The following is a 25,312-nucleotide window of genomic DNA, read 5'->3' as shown; positions in this document are numbered from 1 at the left end:
ATCTACTGTACACACACACACACTCGCACACACACTCACACTGCAGTGTTTTCAGTGTTTTGCCCACGCAGAGGCCAGAGGTGAGCGTTATTCCTCCCACTGTAATTACTCGTCTCTCTTCTGTTTCGCTCCATCCCTCCGTCTCTCTGACAAACACACCGAGAGACGCCCACACAGCAAACATTTAGCTTTCTCTTTTCTTTTTTTTTTCATTTCTTTTTGGGAGATGATTTGTGACCTGATCACGGCGATCTGGCTGTCAGTCTCTCGGACTCGGTGGGTCTCTCACATGTGACGACGCCGAGTCGTGGGAAACGTCCGAGTCCGAGTCCGAGTCCGTCCTCGATGTCTCTTCAGGGTTTTTAAAGTTTGGGGGTTTTTTTGTTTGTCTTTATGCTGAAAATAAGGAATTTAGAAAAGAAAAAAACTGCTGCACAGTGGTTGCCTGCAAATATTTCTAAATTATTTATATTTCAAACTTTATTCCAACTTTTTAGCTTTTCCACTTAAAAATACAACAATAATATTAGAGTTTATAGACTAAAAAAAATGATATGTTGCACAGATAAAAGGAAATGGTGAAATGTTATCATTTGATGACAAATTGATAGTTTAGTTGGATTGATAGATAGGAATGGGAGAACTTTTAAATTGATAAATATTCCAAGTATTTTCATTATTCTGTCTTCTTTTTCCTCAATTGAGTGAAAATATTTTACTTTTTTTCGTTTTTGTCTCAAAATGTCAGTTTGTGTTTTGTAAGTTTTCTCGAAATTTGTCTTTTTCTTTTTAATTATTCTGAACCTCCAGGCTTTAATTCAGAAATCTTGAGCTTTTAATCATTTTGAAGTTGTCCACTCTAGATAAACTAACTTTAGGATGAGTTTTTCTGTTCAGTCTCGAAATGAAGTCTGGAGGTTTTCTCTTTTTTTGGGGAACCTTGAACGAAAAACAGGAGGCCGGTTGCTGCTGCCGGATTGTCGGTGGCCCCCCCACCCCCCAGGTGAGACCTTTCCGTCCACCCAGTGAGCGGCGTGATGGAGCAGCGTGCTCCACATCCACCTGCCTCCATCAGGCCTGGAGCTGTGACGGGTCCGACCCTCCTCTGGGACGCCGCTCGGCCCGCAGCTCGTCCTACTTTCTCACCCCCCAAACCGCCTCAGTCTTCCTCTTCATCTCCGCCGCGCTCATTATCTCCACGTTCACCTCCGCCAGGCGGAGCGGCGCAGACCTGCTGCGGCTCCCGGGTGTGACAAACCCGCAGACGCCATTTGATCTCCGCCGGAGCATCGTGTGGCGCCGACTTCTGATTCTCAGCACATTTTAAAGAGAAGTTCGGGGAGTCGAGTCGGAGAAACTGAACAAAAATAGAAACACGGTGAAGCTTCGCAAGCGTTAGCAGGCGTGCTGAAGGCCCCCACGCCACCTGAACCTTGTCCCTGTGGTTCATTAGGGGTCTCTGTGGGTCCTGAGGGTTGAGGATTCTTCTCTGACTCTGTTTTCTTCTCTGCAGTTCTTCCCAGAGGCAACGGGTGAACAGCGACAGCTCTGCAGCCGAGGCTTTAACACATGAGATGCCACCTGTGACCAGCAAACTCACCCGGTCAGTGTACACACACACACACACACACACACACACACACACACACACACACACACACACACACACACACACACACACAGGTGGTTCAATAAAAAGATCTTTTCCAACACCAGGTCCCAGACTGTTGTAAATACAGTTGAAAAATCAAACTGTAACTCCAAATGTCATTGCAGAGGGATTGAAAAGATGCACTAACTGATCAAAAGGGTCAGAGAACGAAGTGAACTCGACTCGACTTGGAGGCACAAAACAGCTACTTTTCTCACGTTGCACTTTGGGAGAGTTCTTTGCACTGTAGGGGGGTTTAAATTCTCTTTGTAGTTGTTTTCTTTGAGGTGGTTTCAATGTATAATTTATTTGATTGTGCTTTTAGCATTGTATGAAGTATTTATGTTTCATATTTTCAGTGGAGAGCAACACGACTCTCAGTGGACAGTGCAGGTGTAACTTTGATCAAAACTTTGTACGATTGAAGTTTATGAGCCGTGTTATTGTTTGTTTTTTTTGAGAGTTAGACACGTTTTGCAGCTACAGGCTGATTTATGTGGTGGAAAGTCTGTAAAAACCTTCGAGTCGTCAGTCTAGACCAGAAGTGTTGTGCTGCTGGGTTTTGTTCGTCCAGTTGAAGCTGTTGAACTGATGTTTCAGCTGCAAGAGAATCAAACTGAGAAGCAGAAATCCTTCTCTCGAATCCCAGTTCAGCACCGTAGCATCACTTAATCGACGTTCCTGTGGCGAAACTCCTTCATTTATCAGACGTTCGGAGGTTTTCTCACACGTGCTCTTTCTAGTTGAGGAAAACATCTGTTCCCACCAGGTTTGATTCTGTTTTTCCCTGACTGACAGTAACATCTCAACCTGCTGTTTTGCAGGGCGGGCTGTATCCACCGCTCCAACACCACAGCTGCTGATTACACACACAAACTCAGGTAGGCACGTAAAAAAAAAGTCCAATCATTACAGAGACGTCTGTGGATATCCGTCACATCCTGAAGGTGCGCTGTGGGACTCTCCTCAGATTCAATGCAAAAGTCTCTCAGTCGTCCTGTGAGCTGCAGCAACAGCCCCGTCTGAAGGAGGCAGATTGTGGAAATAAAAGATTGCACATGGTCACAAACGGCAGCGAGAGTAATCCGAACATCAGGGCTGACAGAGTGTCGTGCGCGATGTTTTCCAGGTTTCTCACCATCATCAGTTTGCGTCTCCTGCTGAAGGCTGGAGCGTGGAGATGCCTCCCCGAGTTTCCTTCATTAATAAAAGTCTCTTTGTCACATCTCTCAGCTCATTAAATGTTGGCGGTGCTCATTAAAGTCGGGCCGCTCTGCTCGTTAAGCCAAACCCGGACGTGTCGTTCTGCTTCCTCCGACTTCCATCTTCTTGAGACAAACAAGTTTTCTGTAAAGCAGCATTTATCATAATTAAACCGGACTAACGTCTCCAGAAAAGAGTTGAAAACAAATCGGGCGCAGGTTTGTGTCTTCCTTTTTAAAGGAGCTTCGTGTGGCGGCTGTAAGCTCTGAGACTCCTCGGAGTGATCGATGGTGACGCATTCAGGTGAACCGGACTCGACCTGATTAGAGGTTCAGGTGTTTCTCCTGACGACAGATTGAGATCGGCCCGGACAACAGAACGCAGCAGATTCAGAGAAGCAAACAAAACGAGGAACAGAAACCAAAAACTCACATTCTGTGTCTCGACCTGTGATTCATTTCACACAAACTCAGAGTTGGCGGCATAAAAAACCCAGAGCTAGACCTCAAACGTCTGATTCCTGATAGAAAAACTGACTTTTAACCCCGTCGAACACCTTCAGCACGACCTGGAACCTTCCAGAGCTGGAAATGCTTCAATCCCCACAGAAAATATCAAATCTTCAAAGAGAAGCAGAAGCTGTATGAAAGTGTCAGCCGCTCTCTGCTGGTCTGACCTTCAGGTTTCTTTATCTGCTTTAAATTTGACCTCTTTACTCCAGAATGTTGTTCGTCGCCTGATGGAAGAAAAATCTGCTCCTGTCAACACCTTCATGTGTCGATCTGTTTTGTTTTCGTCCTCCAGGCAGGAAAAGAACCAAAAGATGAACCAAACGGAGAAGGAGAAAGAAAAAGGTAAAGACGCCGATGCTTGAAAGTGGATTCATCAGCGAAAGGGGGGGGGGGAAGTGTTGTCAAAACACAGACATATGTAAAAACACGTAAAGCGAGCGGCAGCAGACTCCGAGGAGCTGCAGCTGAAATGGATTTCTTTCTTTTCTGGAGCACGGCTTCACCTGTCACCAAAAATAGTGGTGACAGGCGGAGGAGCGCGCGGCCAGACAGGTCTGATTGTGATCGTTTAAGCCTGATGGAGGAGCACTCTGACATCTCCCGACCTTGAGACGGGCTCTGCCCGCCCGGCCGCTGATTTGGCGGCAGGACAAGCAGGTCCAATTCATCCAAATGAGGCTGTTGTTGGTGTTTTAGGGCGGAACATTCCCTCCGATCCATAAATATGGATCAGCGCTGAGTCAGAGCGGAGCCGTCCTCACTGCATCTGCTGTGTGCTTCAGTTCATTAAGTTGTGGCAGGCGGCTGACGGCGGCAGGACACATGTTGGTAAATCCTCAGCCCGCTTTATCAGATACCTCAATTATACTAATGTGACAAAAATTTGGCTAAAAGGCAGACGCGGCGTCTGCGTTTCATGTTTCATACTTAAAATGCATCAAGCAAATGTTTTTGTCACATTTCCAGAAATGATGTAAGTCGGTGCAACGTGGAGTACAGTGGCGTTATCGCTGGATAGCATCAGACCGACTGTATCAACTCCTCAACAAGCCGCATTATTCATGATTAGCGGCGCTCTAATTGAACTTCAGAAAAGAAGATTTGATTCCCTGAAGAAGGCGAGTCGAACAGAAGGGGAGTGAAATATCAGAGGAAATATACAGAATATAAGAGAAACTGGACCACAAGCGCAGTGAGAAAACCAGCTTTAGCAGAAGTCCGCAAAGGACCCCCTGCAGTGCAAACGTCCCCTGATGAGCCTCCAGAAAACGCTCCAAACAGAAGCACAGTCTGTCTTCATCCACAGTGCAAAGCCAGAGACGCCATAGTGCAAAAAGTCCTTTTCTTCGTACTTCTTTTCTCTTTCATTCAGCTCCTGGTGACAGCAGAACGTGACCGTAGCGCCCATCAGCGTGTTAGCTCGGGTTTAAAAGACGGGTTGTGTGTGTGATTCCCCGGCCTGGACGCTCTGATCGTCTGCTCGCCGCTCCGCTGCCGGTGGAGTAATTACTGCGAGACGCAGAGGGAAGAAGACTCCGCCGTCCCTGCTCTGTGGAGGAAAAACGACTCGGGAAGTTCAGCCGAGGCGAGCGCCGGGCTTTACTTGTGCTGCCGCTTCTCGTGCGATCGGCGCCAGCAGGCGGGAAGATTGCGCGCAGATCGTTGGACGTTTGTGTTTTTGTCGGGTTTTGTTTTTGAGTCATGAAACATTCAGAGCGACTTTCTGTGTTCGACACTTTCACCGCCGCAGACGGCTCCCGTACGGGTCGGACGGGTTGACTGCATCAAACTGAAGGGTTCATTGGAGCAAGTGACAGCGCGTGTGTGTGTGTGTGTGTGTGTGTGTGTGTGTGTGTGTGTGTGTGTGTGTGTGTGTGTGTGTGTGTGTGTGTGTGTGTGTGTGTGTGTGTGTGTGTGTGTGTGTGTGTGTGTGTGTGTGTGTGTGTGTGTGTGTGTGTGTGTGTGTGTGTGTGTGTGTGTGTGTGTTTATATTCCAGGTATCTGGAGTGAATGTGTGTGTTTGTGTGCTTCCTTCCCTCTCCTCTCATGTTGTACGACCGGCTCTTATTTTTTTCTCCGCTTCCCTTAATTCCTTCCTCGGGCTAAATTCATTTAATTCCTACATCCGGAGTTGTGTGTTGGGTTTTGTGGTGTGTGTGTTGTTTTTTGATTTGTCTTACAGCCACAAAAGCTCTTAGAGGTTTTTGAAGTCGGCTCTCGTTCCCTCCCCCTTCCTTGCCTCTCTCTCTCTCTCGCTCTCTCACTCACTCACACACACACACACACACACACACACACACACACACACAGTAAGCCTAACATAACTGGATTAGGACTCAGCTATTTAGAGTGAGAGGGAGTGAGAGCGAGTATTGAGGTCAACCTAATAAACATTCATCTCATATCTCAGCCTCAGCCGCACACGCACCGCGTTCTCACCCGACACCAAACCACTCCCCCCACTGAGTCCCAGTCTGTTTCCACTGTTTTCATAAGGACGAACGACGCCTTCCTCTCGCAGATGATCTCGCATCGTCACACACTCAGAAACGTTTCGTATTGTAATCTAAAAGTATTTGACAAATGTTTAACTTCAAAATTGCCTTTCATTTATGGCACCTTAAACCATGCAAGTGTTAAATGGTGGCCTGTTAACAACCCCATAGTGCAGACACAACCTATCATTGAGTGGATTCCCCCACAGGGCAAACACACACAAAATAAAAACATAACGTTTTAAAAATGTAAGAAACCTCAAAATACTGCAACAAAAATAGAATTATCTGAAACCAGCACTTCCACTGCCTCTCTCAGACTCTTCAAAGAGCTCATTTGTGTTCTTCGTGCATATTTCCAAGTCGCCATGTGAGCTGTGGGGGGACTCTCTGCTGAATGTGTTGTCGTGTTTAAGGCGATGGGCCGCTGCAGTTTGGGATCTTCACAGGTGTTTTATCTGATCGCTCTTGGTGTTGCTTCTTTCCAGAGTTGTTGATCGAGTGTGTGAAGAACAAAGATTTAAAGAAGGTGAGAAACAATTAATGACATCAAAATAAAAAATGTTAAACTCAGAAAACCCTCTTTAAGCCCAGTGTGACTGATCGATTCCACAAACTGAATGTTGATCAAATGTGATCCAGCTGCAGGAGCTGCATCGGGCGGGGGCGGAGCTCTCCGTGTTGGACCAATCAGGTTGCAGCTTGCTCCACCACGCCGTCAACACCGGAAACAAGGAGATGGTCCGCTTCATCCTGGACAACGGTAGCTCAACGCAGACGATAAATGATGAGAACGTTTTCTCTGAGTTGTGCGTGTTTGTGTGATTTGTGTTGCTGTTGTGTGTTTTCCAGCTCCCAGCGAGCTGCTGGACGTCACCGAGAAGCTCCAGTAAGTTCACACTCCCCAGAGTTTTTTTTGGTTTTTTAAAAACACGAAGACGTGTCTGATCCCGTCCTGTCCTGTCTGTCCCTCCAGGGGGGAGACGGTCCTCCACCGGGCGGCGTCTCTGTGTCAGCGGACCATCTGCCACTACCTGGTGGAGGCCGGAGCGTCGCTCATGAAGACCGACCTGCAGGTAGCAACGACAAACCGGGTCTTTCTGCCACGTTTCTCACATCAACATTAAAATAATAAATTCAAAGTCACAGGTCTCACAATAAATTAAAATTAAAAAATGTCATTAGGTCTTTATTCTTAAAAATCTAAATATTAAGAAGCTATTCTCATTTTTCAGCAATTTAATAATTTAATATTAAATATGTGGCACACTTTAAATGTGTTGAAGCCAATAAACACTAAACTGAATCATTAATGTAGTCATTTTTAATTTGAAGTGATGACATTTTGAAACGTTGTCTTGTTGACAGAATCACAGCTGGATTATCAGCAGCGTCTGCAGCTTCATGTCTCACTGCCGCAGTTATAGATTGAAGAAAATCTCAGCAATGACCTACATACAGACACTGTGTGTGTGTGTTTGTGCGTGCGTGTGTGCGTGCGCAGTGAGTGGAAAGAACCATACAACTGGAGAAGAAAACAGTCACTTTGACATCAGCTCTGCAGAACTGTTTCATCTCTAAATCTCTGCGCGCGCGCACACACACACACACACACACACACACACACACACACGGTTTTAGCTATCGAAGCAACCAATAATATAATAATTGAGGCATTTTTTAATGTAATAAACCTTAAAACTTATATAAACTTAATATAAATAAATTATATTAATCTTAAATATAATGGAGCCAATAAAGTAACAATGGAATCAGCCGTGAAAAGATGGTTTATTCAGAATTCTGACAAACATGAGAATAAAAAAAATCAATAAATAGAAGAAATGACTTCAAAGAGAAAACTTTACAGTTTTAAAACTGTTTTTCTCAAATTCCACATCAGCTCCACCTGTTTTCTACTGTCTCCATTTGTCTATCAGAAAGTTTGATCAAACACTCACTCACTCATTCACACACACACTCCAGCTGGTTGTTTGTGCTGATTCATGTCCACAGTTGAGAACAGAGGCTAATTAGTAGTAGCGCGTGCGCGTGCGTGTGTGTGCGTGCTTTCGAGGACACGTGCTTCTTTATTTCTTCCATTTCAAACTCATATCTGTCTCATTATCTCATATCTGTTTGGGGAAAAGATGCTCGTCCAGCGTCGCTGTCGCTCCGTGGTGGGGGTGGAGGGGGTGGTGGGGGGACGGGGCGGGGCGCGGGGGGGTGGAGGGGGCCGGTAGCAGCGGGGATCAGCTGGTCTCTAAACGAGGCGTCACGCATGTTTTCGGCACGCCAAGAGGAGCCTGAGCAGAACCGTCCATCTGCAACTGAGGATGAGGAAGAGTGTTCGTGGAGTCTGTCTCTCTCTCTCTCTCTCTCTCTCACACACACACACACACACACACACACACACACACACACACACACACACACACACACACACACACACACACACACACACACACACACACCTGCAATCATGAAGTGATTCTGATTCTTCAACACAACAGAGGTCATCTTCCCTCGGCCTCTGACCTCCACCAACAGATTCACAGATCCATGCCCCCCCCCCCCCCCTCCCCCCTCCCCAGGTTGTATTTTGTACACACACTTTCCATGAGCCGACGCCACACACACCCTGACTCTCTGCTTCCCGTTCGCCTCGGTCGGAGCGAGTTGGATGTTTTCCTCCGAGCCACAGATGGCCGCGCTCCGTCCTCCAGTCCCGAGGTTGGCAGTTCGATCTGTTTCTGTCCGCGTGTCCAAGTGTCCTTGGGCAAGACACAAAACACAGAGCGGAGCGCGTCGTCAGCCGAGCCAAGTAATGAGTGCAGACGGCGAGCGGCGAGAAAAAACACAGAATTAACACCAATCGTGACGCTGCGGACGACAGCAGGAGACAGCGAAAAGGCCAAAACTGAATCAAGTGAAAACCAGAAAAAAATGTTTTTTAAGTTTTGAAAAAGGATCAAATCGGATCCGAATAATTCTACAAATCTGTGAATGGATCTGGAGGGAAAGGTTGAAATGTGGAAGTTTTGTTTTTTTTTTTTTTGGTTGCCTTATTTCTATATATATATTTGGATTTTTTATTTTGAAAGAGCTCCTTTGACCGTCTGCAGGCTGTTCTCTTCATGTTGGGTTCGAGTCCTTTCTCACTCCATCTTTGCCTCCGACAGGGCGACACCCCCAAGAACCGGGCGGAGAAGGCAGAGGACAGCGAGCTGGCGGCGTACCTGGAGAACCGGCAGCACTACCAGATGATCCAGAGGGAGGACCAGGAGACGGCGGTGTGAGGCCGAGGCGCCGCCTTCCTCCTCCTCCTCCTCGTCTTCGTCATTCCGAGCCGTGCCAAAAGCAGACGGAGTCATTCCAGCGGTTCTGTTGCTGAGCGGGTTGAACCGGCAGGATCAATCTGCACACGAACACAACCGCCACCAACTCCCCACAACTTGATTCTGCCAAATCCACTTTTTCCCCGTTAAAATTTAAAACTGAATTTTATAAATGTCAACTGTTTTTTTTTTTTTTTTTTTGCTGATAAATCATTGGATTTTGACTAAATGTGGAACTTTGCATTGGGTTCCTGTTTCTCGTCTGTCAGCCAATCAGAGAGCGACGGACGGGCTGCACGTCTCGCCGCCTCCGTCAAGGTTCCCACAGACCTTCACGATGATTGAAAGCTTTGTGTCTTCAAGATTTCCTCCTGGGATTCCAAACGAAAGCACCTTGAGCGGCGAGTGACGGTTGGCTGACCTTCTATTGTTCCGTCCCGGCCGTCGGCGAGCCGCCGCTCCGGCGCCGTGCCCTTTAAAAGCCGAGCGTGAGCGTGGATGTAACCCGGCGTGGCGGTCGGCCCGTCGCTGGACAATCTGTGTCATATCAAAGAAATTCCAAGTGAGAGACGTTTGTGCTCCGTGAATGGACTTCATGTCGTGTGTGTGCGCGTGTGTGTACGAATACGATCAAAAACCAAAGTAGAAGTGCATGCTGGGACGGTGAACCCTTGTCAGGCGGTGTGTTTGAGCGCGGCGGGACGCCCGTCGGCGCTCGTGACGCGACGGCGGCCTTTCCCGTGTGAGAACGCGCGGCGGTTCCACAGAGACTTGAGACCTTCGTTCCGATGTGCCAGACGGCGCCGAGCGCGGCGCTTCGACGAAAGAGGAGAAAAATGAAGCTCTAGTTTTGGATTGAATCAAATCTGACTGTATTTAGTTGTTTTGCTCCGTGAATGTTTTTTGGTTCGTCTTCAGGTAAACTTTGGCTTCTGCAGTAATTAGTTGCATGAGCTGCATCACAGTGATGAACGTCGATGAAGATGTCTGGTTCCTCAAACTGACATCTGTGGCCGCTGTGGCTGTTATTCTTCTTTATGCCATCTTTTGTTGTTTTGGTTAACATGGTGTGAAATAGTTCAGATTTTCTATGTGTTTTTTTTTTTTCTTTGCAGTTGATACTTTCTTTAAAGTTCTTTCAATAAGTTGTTTCAGAGATCAACATTAAGATAATAAAAGATGACAGTTTCTTTGAGCGTGACTCTGAGTCTTTTGTTTGAAACTTGTCTGATAATAAAATGGATGTGAAGGTGAAGCGGGAGGCGTAGCGGGCGGTGGAGCTCACGCAGCGAGGACGAGGCTCTGCCATCAAGACGTCAGGGTTCCAAAACAAAAGGCACATTTAACAAAGGTCAAATGTGCCAGGAGAAGCTTTCCAAACCTCTGGCTTACTTGGTGGTGTGGTGGACTGGGTCGCTGGTCCTCGCTTTGGAGGACATGGACAGGTGGGGGTTCAAATCCCCCAGTACCCGGGCACTTTACTGCTGACCGTCATGCAACAGGAGGTCTTGCTAGCAGCAACACATTCACTTTTATAACAAAGTACTTTACTCTTATAATAAAGTACTGTTATAGTAAGAGAGCTGCTGATCCTCGTCTCACGAGGCAAGGCATCATCAATGAACGCCTCCTGGTGCGTGCCGCTCTCGGTGTGCCGAGAGCGGCACGCACCAGGAGGCGTTCATTCAGGACACAAGGAGGGTAAAACCCTCCTCTTTCATGAAGGTCAGTGGTAATGAGGCCGGGTACTGGAGGATTTGAACCCCCACCTGTCCGTGCCCTCCAGAGCGAGGAACACCAGGCCAATCCTCCACACCACCCCGGAGACTCGGAAGGCTTCTCCTGGTACATTTAAGTTCTCATTTTTAGCTTTGACCAATGAAAAGAGTCCTGGACTAAGATTCGAACCCTGACGTTTCGAGTGCAGAGCCTCGTCCTCACTGAGTGAGCTACTGACTCAATCCTGCTCACTGCTGTGAAGAACTCTGTCAAATACATACAATGAAGTCTCGTTAAGAACGCAATAAAGTCTGTGCTTTTCATCTTCATGGTGGTTCTTCTGAACCACATCAGAAAGTTTTCAGTCAACCGAAGGCACCACTTCTGGACTGATCTGAGATCTGCTTCACCGTCACAGCAGGTCAGTTTTCCTCCACCACGATTTGGACGAGGCCGATCAGAAGGACAAAGATCAGATTGAAAGTATTGTTTTCAATAATCAGGATTTATCTGGAACAGAAAACTTTGTAAAGTGATTCTAATCCACCTGTTCCATCACTTCTTGAAGCACTGATTTCTTTAGCCGTCGACCGTGACCAGTGGAACTACTAGTCTGAGCAGTTCAAAGTTCATCCCGGGCAGCAGATCCATTTCCTGGGAGAAGCCTCTTCTCTCCTCTCCGCTGGCCTCACTTCCTGCTGCCGCTCCGCTCCGCTCAGGGTCGTCCTCACCCTCGGCTCTCATGCTGCAGTCCCTGAGATAATTAGAAAAGGAGCGGAGCGCAGTGTTCCTCTTTATACAGATGACTTATTGTTCTGTTTTTCCGGTCACTTAGATTCAGTCTCTGCTGTTGGAAATCTGGCCGCATTTCAGGAAACAAAGTTGAGTTGAAACCTGAATTCTTCCTGTTTAATAAATCTGCAGAGGCTCCTTTCAGAACAGTCGCATCCCGGTTTACTGATGTTGAGGGATCATTTCAGGATTTGTGCTGTTACTCACCGAGATACCGAATATTTCCAGCTCTGGACTCTGCTGCCCGTCTTGCTTTTGTTTAAGATGAACATCGTCCCAAGGCTTCTGTATCTGGATCTACCAGAGGAAAAAAAAACACTAAAGTAGTGAAATAACTTTATTCTTTTATTATTTTCATTTGTCTCCATTCACTCATAATAAATTCTGAAACAATTAACAGCTCACACTGTAAGATTTTATCACATAAATTACTATTTTCCTGCAGCTTCTGTTCCTTGTGTTCATATGAGAATGTTAATGGTTCGATTAGCAGCGATAAGAATAAAAGCAGTAATAATGAGTTTACCTGAAGACGGCAGATTGGGATCATTCTCATCTGTGACTCTACCAGAGAAACTAATCAGCAGGCTTCATTCACTCCTGTGAAATCTCTTTTCATTTTCCTATTGACGAGTTCAGGCTAATTTCTCCTGAATAATTGAAGCTTTAGTTCCGGGGTTATTTTTGCGGCTTTGATCAGGAGTGTGACACTCTGCCAACTGCTCTTACGCTCATTTACAAAGCTTAATCAGACTGAATCGTCTCCTGGAATCACAACACAAACTTTCCCCCCTCCATTCTGCAGCAACAAACATCTGCAGCAGCTATTGTGGGAAATCTGCAGCTCAGGAAGAGTCACACACGGCTCACCTCTCCTGTTGTTTGGTGTTTCTTTTAGATAATTAAGAGTCAACATTTTACCAGCGATGTTCTTATTTTCATTTGAATGTGTACATTTCACTGGAGCCGCTCTGATCCATCACAACTCTTATTTTCTCTGCCTTTGGTCTCCCTTGATGTACATCAGCTTCAAATTATGAGAGCGAGATGAAAGCAGAGACACGAATTGATTCAGTCTTGTCTGATAAGACAAGATTTGAAGCGATCAAAGAAACAACAAAAGCTGGGAAGGGATTCTCCTCGCCGCCTCTCCGATGGGCGCTTTTATCATCCGCTGACGGGCGGCCACACAGACAAAGACACAGAGTGAGACGCAAAGTTGGAAATGTGAGTGGACTGAGTGTTCGAACGCGGACGGCGATGAAAGGAACGACGTCTTCTGGCCTCCTGACCCCTTCTGTTTCAGCCGAGGAGGCCCGACTCCACTTAATTCTGCTTCCGCAGAGAGCCTGATTAAATCTGAAGAGCGGCAGGTCGGGGAAACGAAGCACGCCACTTCAAAAAAAAAAAAAGAATCTGCCTCTTCTTTAGGCTTGAGTATAAGATGAAAAATTCAACAGTTAATGAGGTACATCGTCACTAAACGTCGACAAGTTGAATTTCTCTTGCCAAAAGAAAGAAAAGGTGCTATTCTAACATATTTTAGAATTAAAACCACTAATGGAGATTTGCTCATCTCTGAAATCCTTCATCCTTCGGCTGAGTTCTGTGTTTGACGTACGGACTGCAGGCCTCGTTGTGTGGATTTTCTCAACATGTTTCCACCTGCTGGGGCGTTTCGCCCCCCAGTGGCCAAAATAGTTATGAACGCAGCAGAGAGGGGAGTCGTTTGGATTCCATCAGCTGCTCATCACAATGTGGAAAAAACCACCAGGGAGCCTGCCGTGCGTGTGCGTGTGTGTGTGCGTGTGCGTGTGTGTTGTATTGTGAGGGCCTGGGGTGAATGGGGCTAATGCAACCAGAATGAACTGGTTTAAGGAACAAAAGCAGGGGGGACGAGGGGAGGCGCATGAGTGCCCGGGGTGGGAGGGGGCAAACAAGAAGACACACGGACCAAACTTCACCCGCTGCACGACTGACGGCTGAACAAGTAAGTGTCCTCTCTGTTCTTCTGCTCAAAGTGAAGAAAAACTTCTCCTGGTTTCATCCTGAAACGTTCGGGTTCAGTGGACCAGAGAACCGAGTCGCCTCTGAAGTGATCTCAGGACTTTTATCAAAGCAGACAGGTTCATTCGGTTTCAGGGGAGATGTGCAAATGTATAAACTGCAAAGAATTCAGATCATTAAAGTTGTTCAAAGTCATTTAACTGACTAAAATCTTCAAACATTCAGTGTTTCTATCTGTAAAATAATGTTCAGTTGGATTGATGTACAGTTCACACTCTGCTGCGCAGCATTGTTTTACCAAGCAATGTAAAAAATAGATCTGGAAGATAACATCAGTTGTATCAGCTCTGCCATAACTCCACATCAGTAACTACACGTACAATTACAACTGCAAATACATCTGTAACTGAACTGGAATGTAAATATAAAAACATCTGGAATGACAAATAAGTATCTGCAACTGTAACTGTCACTAAAATAACAAGTGGAACTAAAAGTTCATTTATGATGCTTCTACCTGTAATTAGAGGGTTCAATAAACTGTCATGAGCCTCAACTGGAACTTGAACTGCAAATATCAAGAGAACAAAAGTCATTAGGACTGGAACCTGAACTAAAAATACAACCATTCCTGCGACGACAAAGAGGAGCTGGAAGAGGAGATCAAACACAAGAGGAGGAGGAGGGAAAGGAAGAGGAGGAGGAGGAGGAGGAGGAAGAGAATCCTGAGTCAGATTATGTGATTAAAAGAAAAAAAGCGGCTCACTGCTCCTCCTCTCTCCTCCTCCTCCTGCTCCTCTTCTTCTTTATGGAATGCTCCTGTCTGCAGCCTCTCCCCTCCTCTCGGCTGTGTGCGTGCGGCCGACTCCGAGGCTTTTGGAGCGTATTTCAGGTTTGATTAAAAGTGTCAGGAAGCCTGTTTTCGTGCGGAGCTTTGTGCCGTCGCCTTGTGAGAATCTGGAGCTTTTCCACTCAGTGCCGGTGATACTCTTATTAGGAAGACTTAAACTACACAAGCACCACACACTCCGAAGCAACAGCTTACACTAGTTCCTGAGTGTTTGTGTGTGTGTGTTTCCAACAGTTCACAGGACAATAAACACCAGGATTTTCTGAGGCTGGGTCCTTCACAGCTGCTGGCATTAGAATTAAGGTTGAAGACCTGGTTTCATGTAAACGCTGAGGTGAGATTAAAGCCCCGGAAAGTTGTGGTTATGGTTGGAGTCGAGAGTTTCCAGGAAATTAATGCCCCCCCACCCCCAAAGTGATGGAAACTGTGTGTGAATCAAAAAACAAGGGCAGAGGAAGCAGAGTGCTAGCAGATGGGGCGATTACAGATTATTAGGTTGAAGATTCTGCTGAGTCGAGCGGAGAACATGACACACGGAGCAGGAACAGAAAACAGGCCATTACTGCCCCACATCAGAGTATTTACCACCTCAGAGTGAACAGACTGGCTGGAGAAGCTCAACATACAGATTATAGAGCATCTTCCTCCTCTAACTGATGTCCTTTCATCTCTATGTTTTCTAAACCTCAGATGGTCAAAAGTTAAATCATGATCAACTTTCCAGGAAAGCCTGAAGCGTCGCCTGCAAACACAAACAGGAGTCCACATTTTCTTTCCTTGAACCGAACCAACGGCCTCCTCCCCGACTCGCCTGTGCAGGGTTTCTCAACATGGGGTCTGGGACCCCCTCGGTGGAGGTGCCAGACATCACCGAGGGGCCCAGAGTTAAGCCGATACCGAGGTTGTCAAATGAAATTTGCACGTGTCGAAGAGAAGCATGAAAGACAGTGGATGCATTATCCGGAGCAGATGTGGGAAAGTGTTGCTGGGGGCGTGAGGGTCTGCCAGCGTTTTGTTTCGGCAAATAGAGAAGAGGGGGTCCGCAGCCGTTCTCACACACTGACGCCAAGTCGAAGAGTTCTGCTGGGATTAGTCACAGCTTGCGGGGCTAACATCACACAACTGTGTCATCACTCACCTTCCTGCCTTAGAAAAACACTCTACTTTAAGATTTTTGCTTCAGTGGTTCACGTTTTGTGCATCCTGAACGCCGGGAGCTGGAGAACAATGTGGACGGTGTGACTGAGGGTGTAAGACCCCCTGCAGAGTCCGGCACCGCAGTGAATGTACCGAGCTACTCGCTTCTACTTTATTTCGCACATTTAAGCAAAATACGGTGCAAAAGCTGGAAGTTGTCTCGAGTTTTCACTCATTTCCAGCTGGAAGCGGTTGCAGACGTTGGTTCACGGGATGCGCTGTTCGGATTTTATTGTGCAGACTTTAATGAGTCGTCCTTCTTGGAGACACTGGGTTGAACATGCAGGACGCTAAAGGGATTGCTGGGACACGTCTGCAGGTTTAATAGAAAAACTGTCAGTGAAGTTGTGAATAACGAGGTATATTTAACATTTTAGTGCGGTTAGAATTATGGCTCATCATATTTAAGATGAATAAAAAAGCTTAATGTTTCCCAGTTGTGTTGATAAATGCAGCATAATAAGCGGACTGAGCTAAACTCCTGCCTGTGCGTTTTGCAGATTATTACTTGACCTGGTTTGAATGAACACAATCAAACACTAATTTAAGAACACACCGCGAAATCAGCTCCAAATGTTGAAGAGGGAAAACAAATAAACACGTTGTTTTGTTCTCCTTCTGTTCTGTTCAGTCCCCACGTGGCCCGGCGGCGGCTCCGGGCTCCCGTCACGTCGCTTTAGATCGAGTCCCCAGCTCCCAAATAAAGTTACGATTCGATCGTTCGCCCCGGGGACAGCTTCCTCCGCCCAGTTAATCCAGCTCTCTCCCACAACACTCCATCCACAACAGGTTTTACCAAATCTCCAACAGAGTTTCACTTTTTGACTTTTGACACTCAGAAACTGCCTCATGCAGAAGAAAAACCTTCAAAAACTTTTAAAATACACTTTTATACTGAATCTGACAGTAAAAATATGATGTGCAATTAGCAGTACTCTGTTGAAACCAGTGTGTGTTTTTATCAATTATTTAAACCTTGGAAAATTAATCATAATATAATATTTACAGGTTGATTGCTGCTGAGATAACTGAGAATTAAAAAAAAAAAACTGAATTGCTGTTAATTACTGAGATACTATTTCGATACGATAATATGAATCGGTCATTTTTTGATACATCGGTATCAAAGTGTTGTTTCTGAGCGTTCTGGAGAAAACTCTGCAGTAATGAGAGGATCCTTTGTGGACCTTCTGGGCGTATTGTTGCCTCAGTGGGTGGGAGATGGTCGGAGTCTCATTAGAAGCAGAGCATGTTTGTTCTGTGGGATGGGAGAAGGTGAGGCGTGGCGCTCCGACTGCGTCTCCAGATAAAGTGTGTGTGTGTGTGTGTGTGTGTGTGTGTGTGTGTGTGTGTGTGTGTTGGCTCTGGCTGCCTGTCACTCTGGTTATAGGTCACAGCCGAGCCACACGGGCTGGTTTCCGCTCGCTCGCCTCTCGCAGGCCCTAATTGCATCTCACACGTACGCAGCAAATCCATATTCAGCAGCTGCAAACAGCCGCCGCTCAGGTCCAATAATTCACTGAGTTTCAACTTGACCGGCTGCGGGCAAAATTTCCTCTTGAAAAAAAAAAAAAGAAAGAAAGAAAGAGGAGGAAGAAGCAGCACGTGGCGGGAAGTTTCCCCGTCATCGTCAGAGTGTGTGTCGGTCTGCGTCTGTGCTCCGGTTCAATGAGCCGCTGTGACTCTTGGTTCTGCCTGATAAGGACTCCGCCTGACGAATGCCGCTCCGCACAGGCAAAACTTAAAGGTTATTCTCTGTAATCCCAGTTCTGAAGAGCGGACAAAGCTCGCTGTGGGCCAACGCGGCTCAGCGTGCCAGCAGGACGGCGGCGAGGATTCAGGTGGAAAACCACACAGCGACCGGCTGGACCACCGCTGACCCGTCAACGCCACAGCGACATGTTTCCTGACCCTCGATCTGCACAAACACGAGAGGAAAACACCGTTTGTATCAGAACAGACGGAATCACCCAATAAAATAACACTGCCTGATTACCAAACATGCAAATTTCATAAAGTCAAACCAAAACCAACATATCGAGAAAAGCCACATCCTCCGTAGAGCCAAAGCTGGTATCGTCACTACTGACCCGATACCAATCCAATCTGATATCCACACAATACCAACTAAAAGCAAATATGATATTGTCAATAATGATTCAGGAGTGATTCATTTCTGATTTCCATTCGTGAAATGAAACCAGCAGAACGGAGGTGAAACATCCATCAATGAAGCAGCGAGCCAGGAGGATTCAGTGTCCTGGAAGTAACTCCCCATCAGCGGGAGCCCACAGAAAAAAAATCTCCCCCTCCGTCTGCTTTAGTGCTCGCTGGAAAGTCGGAAAGTGGTTTCAGGACCGATTCCCCTGTTTTTTCCCTGCGAGTTGTGTTGTGTCTCATGAGATGGACCTCTGGGCACTGACAGAGATAATCAGAGCAGAGAGGAGGGATTCACTGCAGGGACTTCTTCCTTCTGCTTTCTTCCTCTTGTGTCACACTCAAATTTCATATCTTTAAAACACATTTCAGATGATGTCACCGTCTTTCATACTGTGTGTTTACATGTCTCACATTTTAAAGAATAATGTACTGACTGCGGCTGAAGCTGTTGCGCCCTTTTATACGAGTTAATGTGCAAGTTAATGACAGGAAAATGCTTGAGGAGCACTTTCAACAGACTTATTAACCTTTGACCCCCAGCCCGAGCCTGCGGTTACACCGCACCGACGCCTCTGACCTTCAGTGGGAATCTTAATTGTTTAAGAAGCGGCTCTGGGTGGATTCTTCGCACCGTGCCACTCTCATCTCGTCATAATCAGCAGCGGCGGTCGAGAAACGCTCCTCCCTCAGTTTTTTTTAATGTTTACAGCATTAGGAGAAGCAGAATTCCCTCTCTGGCTGCTTCGGTTGATCCTGGAAAAGCTCACCGGATTCCCTCCCGGGACCCTCCCGCTGTGCCTTGCCTCCCGGTCCCTGGACAGGTTATTAGAGCAGCAGTGCATAATTGCGGCCGGGTTTGGCGTGTGAACCTTGGTCGCCGTCACGCTCCGCTGGCTCTGCTCCGGCTGTGTATCGCTGTCATTAGAAGAGAAAGGGAAAAGCCTCTTTCGACCGATTCCCACTTCTGAAGCCTGATGGCTGAACTCGCTTTACTTCCATAATTGCTTTGCAGAACATTTCAGATTAATATTTTTGTGGTTATGTTCATATGAGCGTTTTAAAAAACTGCTGCTGCTTTTGATAAGAAGTTCTTTAACCTTTTTATGACCATCGAACCTGAAGCCACTTTTCAAAGCTGATTAACTGTTAACACATAAATCTTTCCGCTCTATTTAATAAATTTGTCAAAGTTGTTGAGCGACATAACAGCTGTTCTCAATGCTCTTCATCTATTAAATTTGACTCTAAAGGTTGTGTAGCGGTTCGCTCTGCAGCCTCACCGTGAAAAAAAATCCCAGTTCGATTCCCGGGAAACTCGCACTCTGCTACTGGAGATGAAATCCGTTTTAAAAATGGGCTTTATTCCCATCAGGCAGTGTAAATGGAGGTTTTCTGCGGCTTCCCGTTGCCTGGCGTCACCTCATCGTCCTCCATGTTTCAACGGTTCTCGTAGCAGATGTGATTTCTGCTCTTCGGGTTTCTAAACCATGCAAGTGCCGGTTCTGTGTCTCCTGTCGGGTTGTTATGTGGCTCTGAGAGCAGCAGATAATGATTCCACATGAAATAACCTCTGCCCACGGGTCAACACTTAATGGCTCACTGGCTGTGATGTATGTGGACTTTTCCCACACTGATTTATTTTTTTTTTACAGGATGAAGCTGCTGCTGCTGCTGCTGCTGCTCGTCGCTCTGCTCAGCATCGGCGCTGAGGCTGCAGTGAAGAATAGGAAAGGTGAGATTCTCCACGGCGCTTTGATTTTGACACGCTTTCACCACTCAGGGCCATTAAATTACAAATAAAGAGGCGTGCACTTCAACACCACAACGGGTCAGCGTTAACTCGCTGAGCTACACAGGTTACTGCCAAATTAATCAATTTAACCACATTATCACTGAGTATTTCAAGTTCATTTTAGTTCATTTTTGAACAAAAGTGGATTCTTTAAATTAAATTTCCATTTAATTAAAAAGAAGTGAACATATTCAATGAATAAAAAATTTAAATAACTTCATTAATCCACTTGTGCCCCTGGCCTTGTGAGTCTAGCTGTCATTTTTTTACACAAAAAAATAATGCAGGAATGTGCTTTTGTCCATATTTTCCACTTTTTTTATGGAAACTGCTAAAATGGTCAAAACTGAGAAAAACTAAAACTGCTAAGCTGTAGAACTGGACTCAAGAAAGACCACCGAACCTGTAACGGAGTCGAAACCAAGACCAGAACATCTCATGACCAAGACTTTAAGGGATTCGAAAGCTCGTGAAAATGTGGACTCGAGTACAACAAAATTACTGAAAAGCTACAACTACTAATATCCACAAATAAATCAACCAAAAGAGGCAAAAGGGCTGAAACGGCTGCAGATGTTTGATGATTTACAGTCAAACGGGATGAAGATGTGAGCGTCGGCCGTGGGACTGGAAGTAGCAGAGAGCTTCTTGTTAAAAACTTTGCAAATCAGCAGATGAAGAGTTCGCAGTGTTATTTCTCCCGTCATTTTAATATCCACTTCACAGTTTACTTACAGCTGAGGTGGATGAATGAGCACGTTTCCTTATACCCGAGTTTCATATAAATAAAGGTAAATGAGCCCCAGCACTAATTGCCCTCTGCCCTCAGCCAGTGCGTCGTAGTTTTAATGTCTTTGTGCAGACTGAAGCCAACAGTTCACTCCAGGCCCCCGTCAGGACCCCCGTCAGGACCGTGTGGATTTATTTATGTCTGAAATAACCACTTGGTAAATTATTTTTGTGTCCTCAGAGAAAAACAAACCCTCGTCGTCCGGGTCAGAATGCTCTGACTGGCGCTATGGCAACTGTGTCCCTAGCAACGGGGACTGCGGCGCTGGCTTCAGGGAGGGGTCATGTGACCAGCAGACCAAGAAGATGAAATGTAAAGTGCCGTGCAACTGGAAAAAAGAATTCGGAGGTGACGCACATGTTTACATCTCCGTGACTTCTCAAGACTTTCCATTCACCTCCATTCATTTCTTTGACTTTAGACTTGAAGGTAATTTCTAAAGTCCGTGAGGCTCTGGCCTCGTCCTGATGTAAAGAATTTAGGCTTTCTATGCAAAAAAGAAAAAGATCAATTGAAAGAGCGGTTGTGACTAAACTCTTGACTGAAGCCATCCAGCCAGGGGAAGAGAAGAGGACCTTGTACTATTGAGGTAAACCAAATGAAATTGGATTTTTAAAAAGGGGAAGATATTTAACAGGTAAGGTTTGAAATATGCTGACAGCTCACCTCCACTGCATATTACAAATTTGTGATGTGTCTGCTTTTACCGCCTGAAGTCCTCATTAGAGTTCCCGCTCTGCAAATGAAGATTGAGTGAGAGCTGAATCGAACGCGTTCTGCTATCTTGCACCTGTCTCATTTTTGTCTCCTTTCCAGCCGACTGTAAGTATCGCTTTGGCAGCTGGGGAGAGTGCGATCCAAGCTCTGGCTCCCGGACCCGGACGGGCACGCTGAAGAGAGCTCTGTACAACGCGGAATGTCAGCAGACTATTTCTGTCTCCAAGCCATGCCCGGGAAAAACCAAGACCAAAAACAAAGGTGAGGGTCTACAAGATGGCAAATACGGCAGGAGTTGGAGTTGAGACATTGGATGATCAACTCAAAGGGTCTCAGAAGCCCTTCCTCTCCAAACTTCCTCCAGGTTGGGTGAATCCAAGAACTCCTGAGTCCTCCTGACCTGGAGCAGGAAGCTTCTGGAGTTCAGTTTTGTTGGGTCAGATCTGAAGATCTCACCTGGTCTACAGGTCTCTAGATCACCAACCAAGGCCCACAGATTGGAATAGTCTGATTCTAAGGTCCTCAAACCCTTCAATCTTCAGCTTGTCCTGTGGCCACACCCCTCAACCGTCAGGCCACGCCCCTTAAATATTCTCACAATATAAAAACCCAATTTGAGTGATACTCTACTCTCATTCTGACCTCTACATTAACAGATTCTGCACATTTTCTCTGGAAGTCACAACACAAAATCTACATTAACTTCTGCCTCAAAAAAAAAAGCCCAAAAAAAAACTGGGGACTTGTTTGTCTTCTGACAGATCATTTATATTACAGAGACACAAAATAACTGCAGCAGAGGAAATGATCTCCTGTGATGAGGCGTTTTGAAATGTGTCTATAAACTTTTCCATCAACTCCTCCCTCAGTGTTTTTATGGGTGATTGACAACTCTCTACCTTCTCATGCAGCACAATTCGCTGCTATTATTTCCATCAAATTTGGTTGAATGCTTTTTGTCTTTTAGTTTAAAATCTTGTTCATCATGATTGATCATTCGGACGTTTTATTTTTAACAGAGTTAGACGAAATGTCATGGTATCGGCCAATATGTCAGGATTCATTTCATGTGGTAAATTGTGTGGGTGCAACATGTAATCACATTCAGAATAGAGAGACTGTGTCTCACCTGAACTGTCTCGTCCAGTCTGTCTTCATAGTGAAAGACGCTCTGTCTGCACTGTCTTCATTTCCTGTGTTTCTGCCACAACACATGAGGCAACATGATCAATAAATAAATAAAGCTGACCACTACTTACAGGCTTTAAGTGGAGGGTTTTCTGAGATGATAAAAGCCATAAAAGACAGGGGCGAGGGATATCCTTTACCATGTTTTCTAAAAATGTTAGCTGATGCTACAGATAGAGTATATATATGTGTGGAATGGATGTGCTTTGACATTATTACAGCTTACCTGGAATTATTGGTTGTTTTTATTTTTCAGCTTGCTCTTTGTTACTGTTTTTTAATTCACAGATGGACAGTATTATTAACTCAGCTTGATCACATCAGATTACAGTTATGCTCTTAACTCTTCCTGTGGGGCTGATTCACTGCATTTTTTAAGCACTTTTTTCCAGGTGATCACTGTATTGCTCCATTTTAAGATGTTATCTGGATGTTCGGGATACTTTTGCTTGGAATACAAACTGTATTACATGACGTTCATTAAAATTTAACATCATTTCCGTCCACCTGCTCTGAATGTTGCACATTGACCATTAGAATAAATACATGGTGTCTTTCAATGAGTTTATTCAAATCAGATGGTTTTGTTTGTTTGGAGCTCATGAAGAAGCGAACAGCGCCTCCTGGTTGTGAATAAAATAGCACCCCTACCGTAGGAACCGCTCCATGCTCAGCTGGGAAAGCTCCGTCCTCCTCCCTCAGTGCTCAGCGACAGGGTCCGGGAAAAATTGCTCCGGTCTTCGGCGGCGTTTTCCGTCGTGGGGAGGGGAGCCGCGGCTCGTCTAACGGGGTTAACTGTTAGCCAAAAGTGGCTCGGCTAATGGTATAAATTAAAAACAATGAACACGGGACAAATTTAGCATGGTAAAAACAAAAACAGGATAGCAATTGAGCACGGTAAAAAAAAAAAAAAAAAATCAAGGTGCATACATTTGTAAAGAAAAATAAACATGAGCACGGTAAATAAATATGGTGACACGTCCTTTCTCCTGGTGCACCTTTTTTTGTCTTCCCCATGGTCTACCGGAAATAGTCATAAATTCTCTAAAATAACCACGTTCTTATCTTTTTTGGGGGGATGGGGCAGCACGGTGGACAGTGGTTAAGGCTTTCCACTCACAATGGCAAGATAAGAGAAATGCCATGATTTAAAACAAAGAGTGACAGAATATGTCAAACTTTAAAATATGAACCCTTCAGTCTCAGGAATTAATAATTAAAGTCATTTCCACACCCTCCAACCACTGCTGCCATTCAGCAGGATCCTGCTTCTTTAGTCAAACCACTCCATTGTCTTGGCTTTTATCAATCAATCAAACTCCATTGTTCAAGCACTCTTCATAAAACGAAATATAGCAGGGTGAGTTTAAACCTTGTTAAAAACAGGCCCTCCTTTCGCCCACAGAGGTGCAGTGAAATCTGGCTTTTAAATGAAAATACAACAGCAGCTTCAACAGCAACACATTAAAAATAAATACATTTTTAAGTTAAAAAAAAATAATAATAAAATAACACAAGAGCTGTGACATGCATCAGCAAAAAAAAAAAAAAAAAAAAAAAGGAAATCAGCAGGGTTTTTTGTCATTAATATTATTGCAACAACAACTACTACTACTGCTACTAGTTTCTTCCAAAAAAACCCAACAAAACAACAACTATAAACCAACTTTAAATCAAATTACTTTGTATGTGACTGAAAACAGCTTCAGTTTACAAAGAATGTGTGCAGCTGTCCAAAATATTTTGGGTCCCACTCCCTTTATAAAGACATTATCCAATCTGTGGATATAATAATTGTGTTCAGGGTGATTTCACTGCTGCCAAATGCAGAAATGGGTCAGTTTGGACCCAAAGACTCAATGTCAAGGTTAATGAAATCGTTCAGCTGTTGAAGTGTTGAAGACTGTGTTTTGTGGCTTTCTTGGATTTCTTCCAGGAAAGAAGAAAAAAGGGAAGGGCAACTAGAAGCGGCATCCCAGGAGGAGCTCCAGGGCTGGACGAGTGCACATCGTGTGGACATCTGTGAACATCTGGTGGCCCCAACACTAACACGTCTGCAGCTGATTTCCATGCACAAGCCCTGCAGGAACCCCACACTCTCCCCCACTAGCAGAAAGGACTTCCATTAAATGTGCAAATATGCAAATATGCAGTGCATACATCTAGACATGGACTGTTCTGTGCTTCTTTTTTTCTATGACACTTGTTTGAGATGCTTTGCTTTCACTGTAGTGAAGTCACAGACGGCAATTCCATGCACACCACTTTTACCACGACAGTGCACACATACATTTCCAATGTCTGCATGCCTCGTGATTTAACCACTTTTGAATATTCCTCTGAATAAAATAAAATGACTAATAACTGTGTAATTAATGAGCAACTTTCTTTTTTTTTTTGTTGGCTTCATTTCTCTCTCTTCATTCCTAACAACCTGCTCCTCCCAATCTAGGTCAGCTCTCATGTTCTGATCTCTGTGCTCCATTTCATTGGACTCGGTGCTGGAGTAAAGCATGAGAGTAGTTTCTCTGCGTGTTGCCATGGTTACTGCGTGACGTTGACGTCAAGGTGCCAGTGGGAGGAGCCTGGCTGTGCAGCATCACGCTGCTCTCAGGACATAGAAGACACCACATGACGTTAAGAAGAAATGATCAGCTGAAGACATCTTTAATCCTCATGTCTCCCTGCACAGCCACATCCCAACACTCAAAACACCAGATTATAGATTAGTGTCATTTATCTTTAAGAGCAGAAAAGAGGAGAAAATAAACACTGATCTGGAGGTCACACTTTGATATTAAAACTACATGTGGCTCATATTGTTGAATCGACTTTGTGCAAAACATAATAGAAAATTCTTTAATAATCCCAAAGGGATTAAGAAAGTATTAAGTAAAATCT

At 45.4% G+C, this 25,312-nt stretch overlaps 2 protein-coding genes and 1 long non-coding RNA gene across 8 annotated transcripts in view; 2 read left to right on the top strand and 1 right to left on the bottom strand.

The window, feature by feature from the left end:
- LOC115383783 (diacylglycerol kinase zeta-like) overlaps nucleotides 1–10,394 on the top strand; it is a 59,657-nt gene extending 49,263 nt beyond the window's left edge. For 4 of the 6 annotated variants that reach the window (XM_030085965.1, XM_030085964.1, XM_030085962.1 and 1 more), the window contains 8 exons: nucleotides 1,514–1,603; nucleotides 2,476–2,532; nucleotides 3,659–3,708; nucleotides 6,350–6,390; nucleotides 6,504–6,624; nucleotides 6,714–6,750; nucleotides 6,838–6,937; nucleotides 9,044–10,394. In XM_030085965.1, coding sequence (XP_029941825.1) covers nucleotides 1,514–1,603; nucleotides 2,476–2,532; nucleotides 3,659–3,708; nucleotides 6,350–6,390; nucleotides 6,504–6,624; nucleotides 6,714–6,750; nucleotides 6,838–6,937; nucleotides 9,044–9,160 — 613 coding nt within the window. In that variant the 3' untranslated portion in view covers nucleotides 9,161–10,394. The remainder of the gene's footprint in view (nucleotides 1–1,513; nucleotides 1,604–2,475; nucleotides 2,533–3,658; nucleotides 3,709–6,349; nucleotides 6,391–6,503; nucleotides 6,625–6,713; nucleotides 6,751–6,837; nucleotides 6,938–9,043) is intronic. The other 2 variants (XM_030085967.1, XM_030085966.1) reach the window with 1 other exon arrangement.
- Nucleotides 1,040–25,033, bottom strand: LOC115383785 (uncharacterized). The gene is made up of 3 exons (XR_003930747.1): nucleotides 24,532–25,033; nucleotides 1,422–1,432; nucleotides 1,040–1,050 (listed from the first exon to the last, which is right to left on the bottom strand). It is a non-coding gene; the product is annotated as an uncharacterized LOC115383785 (long non-coding RNA).
- LOC115383784 (midkine-B-like) lies at nucleotides 19,577–24,695 on the top strand. Its single transcript, XM_030085968.1, has 4 exons — nucleotides 19,577–19,656; nucleotides 20,687–20,854; nucleotides 21,323–21,484; nucleotides 24,348–24,695. Exons 1-4 carry the CDS (start codon nucleotides 19,578–19,580, stop codon nucleotides 24,374–24,376), a joined length of 438 nt encoding a protein of 145 aa, XP_029941828.1. The 5' UTR covers nucleotide 19,577; the 3' UTR covers nucleotides 24,377–24,695.
- Nucleotides 25,034–25,312: the final 279 nt, after the last annotated feature.

Source organism: Salarias fasciatus (assembly GCF_902148845.1).
Source record: "Salarias fasciatus chromosome 23 unlocalized genomic scaffold, fSalaFa1.1 super_scaffold_20, whole genome shotgun sequence".
Classification (NCBI taxonomy): Eukaryota; Metazoa; Chordata; class Actinopteri; order Blenniiformes; family Blenniidae; genus Salarias; species Salarias fasciatus.
Note: the sequence above shows the minus strand (reverse complement) of the source record. Positions and strands in the feature narration are given on the sequence as shown.

What these genes read in the sequence shown, in the direction of transcription:
- LOC115383784 (XM_030085968.1), top strand. Translation starts at nt 19,578, where the DNA reads ATGAAGCTGCTGCTGCTGCTGCTGCTGCTCGTCGCTCTGCTCAGCATC. An exon ending in TGCAGTGAAGAATAGGAAAG is followed by an intron (nt 19,657 to 20,686) that starts GTGAGATTCTCC and finishes TTGTGTCCTCAG; the next exon opens with AGAAAAACAAACCCTCGTCG. An exon ending in CTGGAAAAAAGAATTCGGAG is followed by an intron (nt 20,855 to 21,322) that starts GTGACGCACATG and finishes TCTCCTTTCCAG; the next exon opens with CCGACTGTAAGTATCGCTTT.